General features: G+C 39.7%; 1 protein-coding gene across 1 annotated transcript; it reads left to right on the top strand.

The window, feature by feature from the left end:
- The first annotated feature begins 1,053 nt into the window (after nucleotides 1-1,053).
- On the top strand, nucleotides 1,054-2,809 carry LOC148697426 (UDP-glycosyltransferase 73D1-like). The gene has a single exon (XM_088692458.1). It carries the CDS (start codon nucleotides 1,174-1,176, stop codon nucleotides 2,653-2,655), a length of 1,482 nt encoding a protein of 493 aa, XP_088548584.1. The 5' UTR covers nucleotides 1,054-1,173; the 3' UTR covers nucleotides 2,656-2,809.
- The last annotated feature ends 10,591 nt before the right edge of the window (nucleotides 2,810-13,400 follow it).

Genomic DNA, 13,400 nt, shown 5'->3' with positions numbered 1-13,400 from the left:
TAAGCGGATGATCATAAAATATAACTTCTTGTGCAAATAGGTGAAAATTACGCAATATACTTGTATACATAATACATGACACTAATTTGTAAGTACTACTAATTTTATACAACTACGTGTATATAACACAGTTTTCAAGGCACATTTTAAAGGCACCCGGTTGTATAAAATTTTGTGCCTAAAATATATCAGATGCAAAAGCAAAATTTATGGGCATGGCCAAGGCAGGCTGTATCTGTGCTGTTCTTATTTTTGATTTCTTTTCCTTAATATATTACGTTGATGAGAGGTAGAGAAGTTCATTAACCAAAACTACTAAAAATTGGAACATTCCAAGTGCCAGTCGATGGAAATTTTGAACTACGCCTAATAAAATAAAGAAGCTCAATATTGATGAGGGAATATTATGCTCTCTTGTGAAGTCTGGACAACCAATCAGAACCCTCAATTTAGTGCAGGGGTTTCGGTGCTTGTCTGAAATGATTATCATTAAACTATTTGGATGGTTGGTATAAAAGCAACACTCTTCATAATCATACACCACTCGAATGGAGGAATTTGAAAGTGAGGACAATATGCAAGGAATCATTTAGAATCGTTTCGTCCAAATGGATCTAAAAGTGTTTCACACTTAATCAAAATAAACAAAAATATATTAAAAAAAAAATACACTCGGCCATTAGAATTGTTTTATCCAAATATGTCCTAAAATGTTTCACACGTAATAAAACAAAAAACCAAAAACATAGGAAAAGAACACACTACAGACATTAGAACTGCTTCATCCAATTGGGTCCTAAAGTGTTTCACACGTAATCAAAAGAAACAAAAACATAGAAAAAAAACACCCTTTAGAAACATTAAAATTACTTCATCCAAATGGGCCCTAAAGTGTTTCACACGTAATTAAAAGAAACATAAACATAGAAAAAAAGACATGTAGGGTAATGAAATTGCTTGTGACTATGACTCAATCAATCCATAATTTGTGTTCTTTATGCATTTGACTACAAATTATATGACATCTTCGTATAATAATTATTCAAAGTCAAGCTCACATTGGGAGACATTTTGCAAAATATTGAACCAGCTTTTGAAATACAAATGTATCATCTATATGTTTAATCTTGGTAGCTGATAAGAGCTGCAAACCGATATTTTCTTTTCTCTACTATGGCTTCCCTAGCAAGGCAAAAGCAGCCTCACTTTGTCTTAATCCCTCTCATGGCACAAGGCCATATGATCCCCATGGTAGACATGGCTAGGCTTATTGCAGAGCGTGGGGTAATGGTTAGCTTGGTCACTACTCCAAACAATGCCTCGCGATTCAACACGACGATTTCCAGAGCAAGAGAATCTGGACTTCCAATTGTCCTTGTGGAAATCCCATTTCCATGCCAAGCAGTCGGACTTCCAATCGGGTGTGAGAATCTTGACAGTTTACCCTCAAGAGACCTGCTCAGAAAATTCTACAAGGCTCTAAGTTTGCTACAAGAACCGGTCGAAAACTACCTTCGCGACCATAATCTTCACCCCAGCTGCATAATCTCGGACAAGGCCCTATCGTGGACTTCGAAAACAGCTCAGAGGTTCAATGTTCCAAGGATTGTTTTCCATGGGATGTGCTGCTTCTCACTGTTGAGCTCTCACAATGTGAAAGCCTGCAATGCTCACAATTCTGTCACCTCTGACTCTGAACCTTTTGTGGTGCCAGGGCTGCCCCAGAGGATTGAGATCACTAAGGCTCAGCTGCCCGGAACATTTGTTACCCTGCCCGATTTAGATGACTTTCGGGACAAGATACAAGAAGCAGAATTAACATCCTATGGCGTTGTAGTGAATAGCTGTGATGAACTGGAGAATGGGTGTGCTGAAGAGTTGAGCAAGGTGCTTGGAAAAAAACTTTGGTGCATTGGGCCAGTTTCCTTGTGCAACAAGAGCAATCTGGACAGGTTTTCGAGAGGCAACAAACCCTCAATTGATGAGAGGCAATGCTTGGAATGGCTCGAATCAATGAAACCAAGGTCGGTTATCTACGCGTGTCTCGGTAGCCTTTGCAGGCTAGTTCCATCACAACTGATTGAGCTTGCACTTGGTTTAGAAGCATCAGGGTGGCCATTTATTTGGGTAGTCAAAACAAGTGAGAAGTATTTAGAATTAGAGAAGTGGTTAGTGGAGGAAAGATTTGAGGAAAGGATCAAAGGGAGAGGTCTTCTGATCAAGGGTTGGGCTCCACAAGTTCTTATACTCTCTAATCCTGCAATTGGAGGATTCTTAACTCATTGTGGTTGGAACTCAACGATAGAAGCGGCATGTTCCGGTGTACCAATGATTACATGGCCTCTGTTCGCCGAGCAGTTCTTTAACGAAAAAATGATTGTAGAAGTTTTGAGGATCGGGGTTCGGGTTGGTGTAGAAGTCCCAGTTAGGTGGGGGGATGAAGAGAAAGTTGGGGTGTTGGTGAAGAAAGAAGGAGTGAAGAAGGCAATAGAATCGCTGATGGATGAGAGCGAAGAAGGAAAAAGGCGAAGAACGAGAGCAAGAGAAGTTGGTGAGATGAGTAGAAGGGCTATGGAAGAAGGAGGATCATCTCACGCAAACATGTCATATCTAATCCAAAATGTTATGGAAGAGTCTACCCAAGGAAAAGGTTAAAGCTATAATTAAATGGAGTATACTGATGCATCTTATGTGAAATGCATGGCATCTCTCCTTTTACATAAGTGTATTCTCCTATAAGGCAGTAAATTCACTTCTGGTGCACATTTCAGTTAACTGGTGCAGGTAATAAATAAAATTATTGCAGGTACTCCATTTTAATATCTACTTTCTTCTTCTACCACTTAGTATGGCAGTGTTGTGAAATTTGACTTCATTTTAAATGAGAGGTCTTAGATTTAAATATAAAAAATGTCGAGTATGACACCAATTTATTCTCTCTACCCTTTGTGCAAATATATCATTATCTAAAAAATGCACTTTCTTCTATTTTCTACTTTTCCATTTTAGGTTAATTAGTACTGTGTACTCACATTACTTAAAATAACATTGCCTTCAATACTGAAATCTTCTTTAAAATTAATCAAGTGCATATAGAATAAGGAACCCCTTTGGCCCATGTTAGCCATTAATCGCTTCTATAGGGCAACAAGTACAGTGTAAGTTGTATTCCTAATCTTACACTTGCACAAATCAACATCCTCCAGGTTATCTCGGTAAAACGTACATACCCATCCTTTCCATCTTATAACCGTACGGAAAACTCCCAATGGATTTGTGAGTTGCTACATCGTTGGTCATTCTTTTACAAATGGATAAGTGATAATCGTGTTGCATTCGTAAGGAAGTTCCTGGAATAGTCTGTCATAAGCACTCACAATTCAAAAGGGAAATGACAAATACATACCTGCTTTGGGCTCCTACACACCTTTGTTTAATCATGACCGTGTGATTTATTCAATTCAATAGTTAGAAATACAGATTGGTGCGTAAGAAGCCAAAAAGGTTTTAAATCACTTCCCTTTAGATATGGTCCAAAAAGTATTTCATTCAACATGCACACTAATGTTACCCGTAAGGATTTAATTCAAGCCTAAACATACAAGCTAATTAACAACTTACCACACAAGCACATAACCCTATGAAGGTTGAATCCTATGAGCTTTTTACATGACAATCTCAAAGGAGGAGAACGACTTCTTTGAACAATCAAGGAATCTTGGGTTTCAGAACATGTGAATCGACAATGATGAAGTAGTAGAACGAAGAAGAAGATAAGGATTTGTATGAAAGCTTCTAATTCTCATTAGCTGTAATGAAACAATGCAAGTTACTAGACATAGTTACACCACAATTCCTTAACCTGTAAGTAACTATCCTGCTTAACTTTTAAGCAACCTCTACACTAATGACATTTGGCTGCTTCCACATTTGACGCATGTCATCTCTGTTATTACGCCCGCTCAATCTTAACTTGGGGTTCTAAGGTTAAGATTATAAAAGAAAATTTTGATTTTATTAAGTTCATTTGAGTTTAACGACTACACATGCAATTAACAATTAAACACGGAATCATGCTTCTATGTACTCAAATCTAAACTTTACCCATTAAGTTCAAAGCCTAGTAGTTGTGAACCAAGACTCAACTCTAATTAAAGAGAAAAGTGTTGAGATTTCTTATACCTTTGTTGAATACTCTTTGCATAAGTAAAGGCTAATCACCCAAAAGAGAGGGCCTTCATTCCTTGCTTCTTTGCTCCATGGATTTCTTGAAGAATGATGGATGAATGGATTCTCCAAGTTCCCAAGAGGGGGAACCTCTAACTCTCTACACCAAGGAGAGGCTTGAAGGAAGAGATGAGTGACCTTGAGGAGGATTGATGCTAGTGAATCCCTTCCAAAGGATCTAGCCTCCAATAGAGAAAATGAGAGAGATGGAGCTCTTCTTTTCTTCTTAGAAACCCTAATGAGGGAATTGTTATAATTTCCTTTATATAGCCACTTACAATTAAGTGGCACAAATGAAATTAATCCAATCCTTATGTATAGCTGGCCATAGTGGGTCTTTGGGACTTTGTGCCCTTTAATGATTTAAGTTGTCATACAACTTAAGTCATTATGCTTGATTAATTAACATATTAATTAAACCTTGTCATAAACAAGTAAACCATTTAATTGTCCTTACACTACTCTATTGTTTTCTTCATTTTCAACCTTAAAAGGTGTACAATTCATTAGGTTCTAATTAGCGAGGCAATGAGCGATTAGTACTCTTACTAATCGAGTGTGATTGAAACTTACTTTTAGTTCTCACTTTAATGAAGATTAGTGATTGCTAATCTTCAGGGCTTCCACCAGCCATGAGTGACACCTGACAGTATGTCATAGCTACCCAAGCTAAACAAAAGAGGTGGAGAAGCTATTTAGTTTGGGATTACAATTCAATATGGTTATTCTCTAAACCAATACTCTTGATCACATTGTTTGAATGATAGTTTATTCATGTCAACTAGTGAGTTCTCATATGACATGAGTATGAGAAGTCTTGGTTGATCGTTGATAGGAGCATATTCATGCGACTTAAATGGCTTGTTCTCGTGCATTTACGTTATGTTTCTCTCGTTATTTTAGTCCTTTATGCTTCTTTTGTGTGTTTTCAGGTTCTAAGGGCCTAGGGAGCAAGTAAGTGCATTTTGAGGCCATTTGGAGTATTTTTGGGCATGGATTGGATAGCTTATCCATGGAGCCAAGAGGATGGACGAATTTGAAGGCCTTGTATGCACTTGAAGACACAAAACAATGGCCCTAACCCAATCACATAACACATTATGCCATACAAACCAACCTATTTTAGGCCCATTCTATGTACTTAAACCCTAGCCCTTTAAACTAGTTCATTTATCACTTATCAAACCATTCACTTATCACTCACCACATATCATTCACTTATCACTTAACATATCATTCATTTATTTCACTTCCATACTCCTCTTAATTCCACATGCATTCTCACACATGCACATCATTCACTCACATTTCCACCATTCATTCTTTATTCCTTTCCAAACATCTCACATGCATTTCCACCTTCCTACTTCATCATTTCACCACATTCTCCCTCTTTAACTCACATGCATTCATCATAATTCACAACACAAAACAACTTCATTGCCGTGGGTTCCCATTTCCTTTCCAAACATCTCACATGCATTTCTTCATTATTTCCTAACCCTACATGCATTATTTATTGCATCTTCACATGCATTCACACACACTTTACACATTCAAACCGTGAGCTCCCATTCCTATATGCCATTTTCAGATTTCCACCCACTAACCTAGTCATCAACACATGCACTTCCACCTTTCATCCACAATGATTCATGATTCATTCACTTTGCATCCTTTAAATCAATCACATACTTTTCCATCATTAATTAGCCACTTGCATCTTAAACAAACAAGCCATATGTTCCCTCCACTACTCCTATAAATACCCTTGCATTCATCCATTCAATTCATATCTCATATTTCCATTCACAACACTTCACACAACACAAATACCATTCCATTGCCGTGAGTCCCACTTCATTTTCTGCATATTTTCTCTTCATTCTTCCATCTCCAACCACTCCCTACTCCATTCCACATACACCTAAAGCCCTTAAGCTCACCTTAGACTTTGTGCTACAACAACGAGGAAGAAAAGAGTGCTTAAACGTTCATACAATTCAAGTTTGAGTTGTTGGAATGTTTAGGTGTTTCTTTGATTTCAAAGTTTAAATTTAATTCTCTTTGTTTTGTACGTATGAGAAGGGAAGAGAAGAGTGCCTAAACGTTCATACAATTCACGTTTGAGTTGTTGGAATGTTTAGGTGTTTCTTTGATTTCAAAGTTATGAGGAACTAAACCCCCTTTAGCTAGGGGGTGATTCGAAACTATGTTTATATTTGCATTTTGAATTGATTACGTTTGGTTGGAATTTCATAAGTTGTGGATTCAATTCGTTTAACTGTTTGATTGATAACTTATTTATGTATGTTCATTGAGATTGCAAGCTTAATTTTCATGCATAAATATGACGCTAGAATATAAGTGAATTTCACCTAATCGTTATGAACTTATATTCACAAGTAGTAGAGGTTGCTTATAAACAATCGCGTTAAACGAATTCTTGGCATAAGTTTCATGCGTATTCCATGGTAACGAATGCCTCGTCGATGTTTATGATTTCCGTTGAACTTAATGATCTTTGTTGAATGTCTCTATCATGCGTATTCCATAGTTAGGGACTTTGATTAAGAATAATTTGGTTGTAATGCGTATTCCATTCAATCCAACGAATCTAGGGAAATCTGAAAGTTAATTTAAACGGACCTAATTAACTTGGAGCATTGAGTTTCATAATTTATCGAAAGACCAACCGAAAATCAATCTTGTATGCAAGTGTAACATGTGTGGAGGAAAACCCCTTAGCTATTCCATCATCCATATTTTTATCACATTCATATTTACATTTTGCCTTTAATTATATTCTGTCTTTTTAATTTAATATCGTCCAACCACAATTCCCCCCCTATTTTGTTAAGTCTTAATCATTCGTATTTGTTTTATTTTTTGTATCTTTAAGCTTTTGGAGTCATAAACAATTGCAAATTCGTCTAAATCAAGTTCTAGCTTCTATTTGAGTCAATTTGATTGTTTTAGACAATTTGAGTTTTTCAAAGCCATTCTGAGTCATAGTAGTCTTGTTAAGAGTATTTTAATTTAGTTTTTATGTTTTTAAGTCAATTTAGAAGGTTTTAGCAAGCCCTCCTAATCCCCGGTCTAGAACGATCCCTCACTTATCCATTCTACTACAATTGTCAAACGAGGGTTTAATTTGAGTGTCAAGTAAATCTCGCATCAAATTTTGGCGCCGTTGCCGGGGATTAGCAACTTTGCTAATCCTTTGTCTTTATTTTTATATTTTTTTGTTTTTCGTGCATTCTTATTTCAGATTCTTAGTTTGTTTGTTTCCTTGTTTTTTAGGTACTGTGTATGACTCGTAGATCTCGGCCTATTATAGAGAACATCTCCGACTTTGACGGTGATTTTGAACGCACTTTGAGGAGAACGAGGAGTCAACAAGAGCCACCACAACCTCCACCACAACCTGGGCTTGAAGAAGACGAAGTAGGTGTAGAAGAAAAGCCCACGGATCAGATTTTTGAAGAAGAACAAGCCATGGCAGCAGATAATAGAACCATCAAGGAGCTTTCGGCCTCGGGTTTGGATAATGCATTGCCTCTTTGTATCCAATACCCCACGGCTGCAGAGGGGAAGACTGAGGAATTTGAACTCAAATCCAGTTTGTTACACCATATTCCGAAGTTCCATGGCTTGTCTATGGAAGACCCCAACAAACACTTGAAGGAGTTCGAGGTGGTTTGTTCGAGCATGACCCCCGTCAATGTGGATGGGAGTATATTGAAGATGAAGGCCTTTCCATTTTCACTTATGGACAAGGCCAAAGATTGGCTCTACGAACTAGCCCCGGGAACTGTGACTTCGTGGGAGAGTATGAAGCGTGCTTTCTTGGAGAAATTCTTCCCTACTTCGAGAGTGATTCTCCTACGGAAGAAAATTAGTGGTATTCAACAGAATCATGGTGAGACATTCCCGGCTTATTATGAGCGCTTCAAGGGCCTTGTAGCTTCATGTCCCCAACATCAAATGAAGGAGGAACTTCTCCTTCAATATTTCTATGAGGGCCTCCTTCCTATCGAACGTCAAATGGTTGATGCATCAGCGGGAGGAGCATTGGTGGACAAAACACCAAGGGATGCCAAGATTCTCATAGCCAACCGAGCGCTCAACGCTCAACAATATGAAGGAGTGGGCCAAAGGGAAGCCCCACGGCAACAAAGTGTAAATGAGGTGAGTGCTATTTCTGAAATTCAATCACAACTTGCTAATCTTACTTCTCTTGTTTCTCAGGTTGTGATTGGTCCAAAAGCACAAGAACACCAAGTTTGTGGCGTGTGCTCAATTCAAGGGCATCCATCCGACAAGTGCCCTCAACTAATCGAGAATGGTGGGTGGGAATCTGCCAATGCAATTGGTTTCCAAGGACAAAATCAAAACAACCCATACTCGAACACTTACAATGCCGGATGGAGGGACCATCCAAACTTCAAATGGAGGGAGCCACAACAAGCTGCCCAACAAGGAGGATTTAGGCCAAACCCCCCTGGTTTTTATTCCAAGCCGTATGCACCCCAACAATCCCAACAACCTTCGGCATCATCTCATTCAGGTACGTCTTTGGAAAGTAATCAAGCTATGCAATTACTAACCTCTATTTCGCAGGGGTTGCAAAATCAAAACAACCGAATAGAAAATAACGAGAAGGAGATGATGGATATGAAGAAACAAATAGGGCAGATTTCTGAGTTCCTTGGACAGATTAGAGAGCAAGGAAAGCTTCCTAGCTCAACCACAGTCAATCCAAAGGGAGGATTCGAATCCGCCAAGGCCATCACCCTAAGGGGTGGAAAAGAAGTTGGGACCGAGCCAAACAATCCCAAATCTGCCCAGAAAGTAGATGAAGAGACGACACAACCTGAGGCAGATCACCCTAACTCGGCCAAATCAGGTAATTTAAGTTCAAATTCATGTACTTCACGTCCTAATCTGCCCAATGTACCTTTTCCTCGCAGGTTCATGCAAGAAAAAAAGGAAGAAAGCGAGAAGGACATTCTTGAAACGTTCCGGAAAGTGCAAGTGAACATACCGCTTCTCGATGCAATCAAACAGGTTCCAAAGTATGCTAAATTCCTCAAGGACCTATGCAATACAAAGAGAAGAAGGGCAAACAAAGAAGTAGTGAAGGTAAGCGAGAATGTGTCCGCTGTTTTGCAACGTAAACTGCCTACCAAGTGCAAAGACCCCGGTAGTTTCACGATTCCTTGTGTAATTGGACATAATCGTTTTGAACATGCCATGCTTGATTTAGGTGCATCCATAAATGTCATGCCTTATTCTATTTATGCATCTATGAATTTGGGTGAATTAAAACAAGATGGTGTAATTATACAATTGGCTGATCGTTCTAACGCGTATCCAAAAGGAGTTTTGGAGGATGTGCTTGTGCAGGTGAACCATTTAATTTTTTCGGCTGATTTCTACGTCCTAGACATGGAGGATTCAGCCCATTCTACATCTTTGCCGATTCTCCTTGGTAGGCCATTCATGAAGACGGCCCGAACGAAGATTGATGTATACAAAGGCACCTTGACAATGGAATTCGATGGGGAAGTGATTGATTTTAATATTTCTGAAACTATGAGATATCCCGTTGATGACCATTCTTGTTTTTCCATTGATGTTATCGATTCTTTGGCGCAGGTATACCTTGAAGAATTGAACGAGGACGCCCTGGAAACAACCATCACTAAGGCCATAGAGCGCAAAAATGAAGGATTTGGGCCAATGCAAGGCCACGGCAAGGAGGAGGAATTCTTTGCAATGGGTTCTAGTGAAGAAATAATTGAGGTTGTGGCAGCCCTTGAGTCATTGCCACAACAATATGGTAAGGTTCCACTCTCACTTTCAAATTCAGTTTCCACTAAGATGCTACCTTCTGTTGTTCAGGCACCATCGCTTGAACTTAAGCCGTTGCCAGACCATTTGAAGTATGTGTTTTTGGGAAAAGGCGAAACATTGCCCGTCATCATTTCATCAAGTCTCACGGCAATGGAGGAGGAGAAGCTTGTGAGGGTGCTGCGAGAACACAAAACGGCCATAGGGTGGACTTTGGCCGACATTAAAGGAATAAGCCCTACCACATGCATGCACCGTATACTTCTTGAGGAGGGGGCTAAACCAACTCGAGAGGCTCAACGCCGTCTCAACCCTCCGATGATGGAAGTGGTGAAGAAGGAAATAATCAAGCTTTTAGATTGCGGAGTGATCTACCCTATCTCCGATAGCCGTTGGGTCTCTCCAGTTCAAGTCGTTCCCAAGAAGTCCGGAGTAACTGTTATCAAGAATGATGAGAATGAGCTCGTGCCTACACGCATTCAGACTGGATGGCGGGTATGTATCGATTACCGGAAGCTAAATGCCATGACTAGGAAAGATCACTTTCCTTTGCCATTCATCGACTAGATGCTCGAAAGGTTAGCCGGTCATGCTTTTTACTGTTTTCTTGATCGATACTCTGGATATAACCAAATTGTGATAGCCCCGGATGATCAAGAGAAGACCACATTCACATGTCCCTTTGGAACATTTGCTTATCGTCGCATGCCATTTGGCTTATGCAACGCACCGGCCACTTTCCAAAGGTGTATGGTAAGTATATTTTCCGATTTTGTTGAAAAGATCATTGAGGTTTTCATGGATGATTTCAGTGTATTTGGGAGTTCATTTGATAATTGCTTGGATAATCTGACCTTAATTTTGAAACGATGTGTTGAAACTAACCTTGTCTTGAATTGGGAGAAATGTCACTTTATGGTGAAACAAGGTATAGTTTTAGGACATATTGTTTCAGAAAAAGGAATTGAAGTAGATAAATCAAAAATAGACCTTGTACGTCACTTACCCTCTCCTACTTCGGTTAGAGAGGTACGTTCGTTTCTTGGCCATGCAGGGTTCTATAGGCGTTTTATCAAGGACTTCTCCAAGATGTCCAACCCTCTTTGCCGATTGCTTCAAAAAGATGTGCCATTCAAGTTTGATGAAGAGTGTAATTCGGCATTTAACCAACTCAAGGAGAAGCTAGTCTCGGCCCCCATTATTGTACCTCCAGATTGGAGCCTTCCGTTCGAGCTCATGTGCGATGCATCCGACTATGCATTAGGAGCTGTTCTAGGACAAAGAAGAGACAAGCGGCCGCATGTCATATACTATGCCTCTCGGACTCTCAATGATGCCCAATTGAACTACTCCACGACGGAAAAAGAACTTCTAGCTGTGGTTTTTGCTTTAGATAAATTCCGTTCATATTTACTTGGTACTAAAGTAATCGTTTATTCTGATCATGCAGCTTTGAGGTACTTGCTCACGAAAAAGGAAGCAAAGCCGAGGCTTATCCGTTGGATTCTTCTTCTTCAAGAATTTGATATAGAAATCCGGGATAAGAAAGGAAGCGAGAATGTAGTGGCTGACCATTTAAGCCGAATGATCCACGAGGAGCATGAACAAGCCGTACCTATCCCTGAAACTTTTCCCGATGAGCAGCTGCTTTCCATTGAGGTAAGTGAACCATGGTATGCAGATTTAGTGAATTACTTGGTGGCTAAACAAATTCCAAATGAACTAAACAAGCACCAACGTGATAAGCTTAAAAATGATGCACGTTTCTATGTTTGGGATGACCCTTATTTGTGGAAGTATTGCTCAGATCAAATTGTACGTAGATGTGTGCATGATTCTGAATTTCACTCAATTCTAAGCTTTTGTCACACATATGCATGTGGTGGTCATTTTGGCACACAACGCACTGCCCTCAAGGTTCTAGAGTGTGGTTTTTATTGGCCGACTATATTTAGGGATGCTAGAACCTTTTGTATGTCTTGTGATCGTTGCCAACGAATGGGTAACATAGGTACCAAGGACCAAATGCCGCAAACCCCTGTCTTTAATGTTGAAATTTTTGATGTTTGGGGCATTGATTTCATGGGCCCTTTCCCTCCATCTTATGGTTTCACTTATATCTTGCTAGCCGTTGATTATGTTTCTAAATGGGTGGAAGCAAAAGCCACCCGTACTAACGATTCTAAGGTGGTTGCAGATTTCGTGAAATCTAACATTTTTGCTAGGTTTGGAATGCCGAGAGTAATCATAAGTGATGGAGGGTCTCACTTTTGCAATCGGACCATTGAGGCGTTGCTAAGAAAGTACCATGTCAACCATAAGGTCTCCACACCTTACCATCCTCAAACAAATGGCCAAGCCGAGGTGTCTAACCGAGAAATCAAACAAATTTTGGAGAAGACCGTTGGACCAACAAGGAGGGATTGGAGCTTACGTTTAGATGATGCACTGTGGGCATATCGTACGGCATACAAAACACCCATTGGGATGTCACCTTTTCGGCTCGTCTATGGTAAGCCATGTCATTTGCCCGTAGAGTTAGAACACAAGGCACATTGGGCCGTGAAGACTTTCAACATGGACATAGATGCAGCGGGAGTTCATAGGAAGCTCCAATTGAATGAACTTGAGGAGATTCGGAATGAAGCCTATGAGAATGCCCGGATGTACAAAGCCAAGACCAAAGCATTCCATGATAAAATGATTCGAACCAAGACCTTCACAGTTGGGCAGAAAGTGTTACTTTTCAACTCTCGCCTACGTTTGTTTCCTGGTAAGTTGCGTTCTAAATGGATTGGCCCGTTTGTTGTTACTAATGTTTTCCCTCATGGTGCAGTGCAAATCAAAAGTTCAAAGACGCAGCAAGAATTCAAAGTGAATGGGCATCGATTGAAGCCCTATTACGAGATGTTTGAGGAGCATGTCGTGGAGGAGGTACCCCTCCATGCCGTGGAACCTAGTCAAGCTTAAACGGAGGTACCGTCCGGCTGCAAGACGTAAAAGAAAGCGCTTCGTGGGAGGCAACCCATGCATCCGAATAGAGAAGAACTTGGAAAACCCTTTAAGAGACTTATTTTTATTCCTTTCTTTTTCTTTACTGCCTTTACTTTGCTTTCTTTCTTGTATTTGTTTATTTGCTTGCTCTGTTGTGACTTTCTGCTTAAAACATTGAGGACAAAGTTTGATTTAAGTGTGGGGGGGTAAACAATTTGTATTTGCATGAATTTCGTGGGATTTATTCACCTATCACTTAGAATGTTGTTTCTTGCTGTTTTAAGCGTTTTTAGAGTGTTTTAGTGTGTTTTATAGTGTCTTGG

Source organism: Pyrus communis, chromosome 4 (genome assembly GCF_041283825.1).
Source record: "Pyrus communis isolate YQ-2024b chromosome 4, ASM4128382v1, whole genome shotgun sequence".
Taxonomy (NCBI): domain Eukaryota; kingdom Viridiplantae; phylum Streptophyta; class Magnoliopsida; order Rosales; family Rosaceae; genus Pyrus; species Pyrus communis.
Note: the sequence above shows the minus strand (reverse complement) of the source record. Positions and strands in the feature narration are given on the sequence as shown.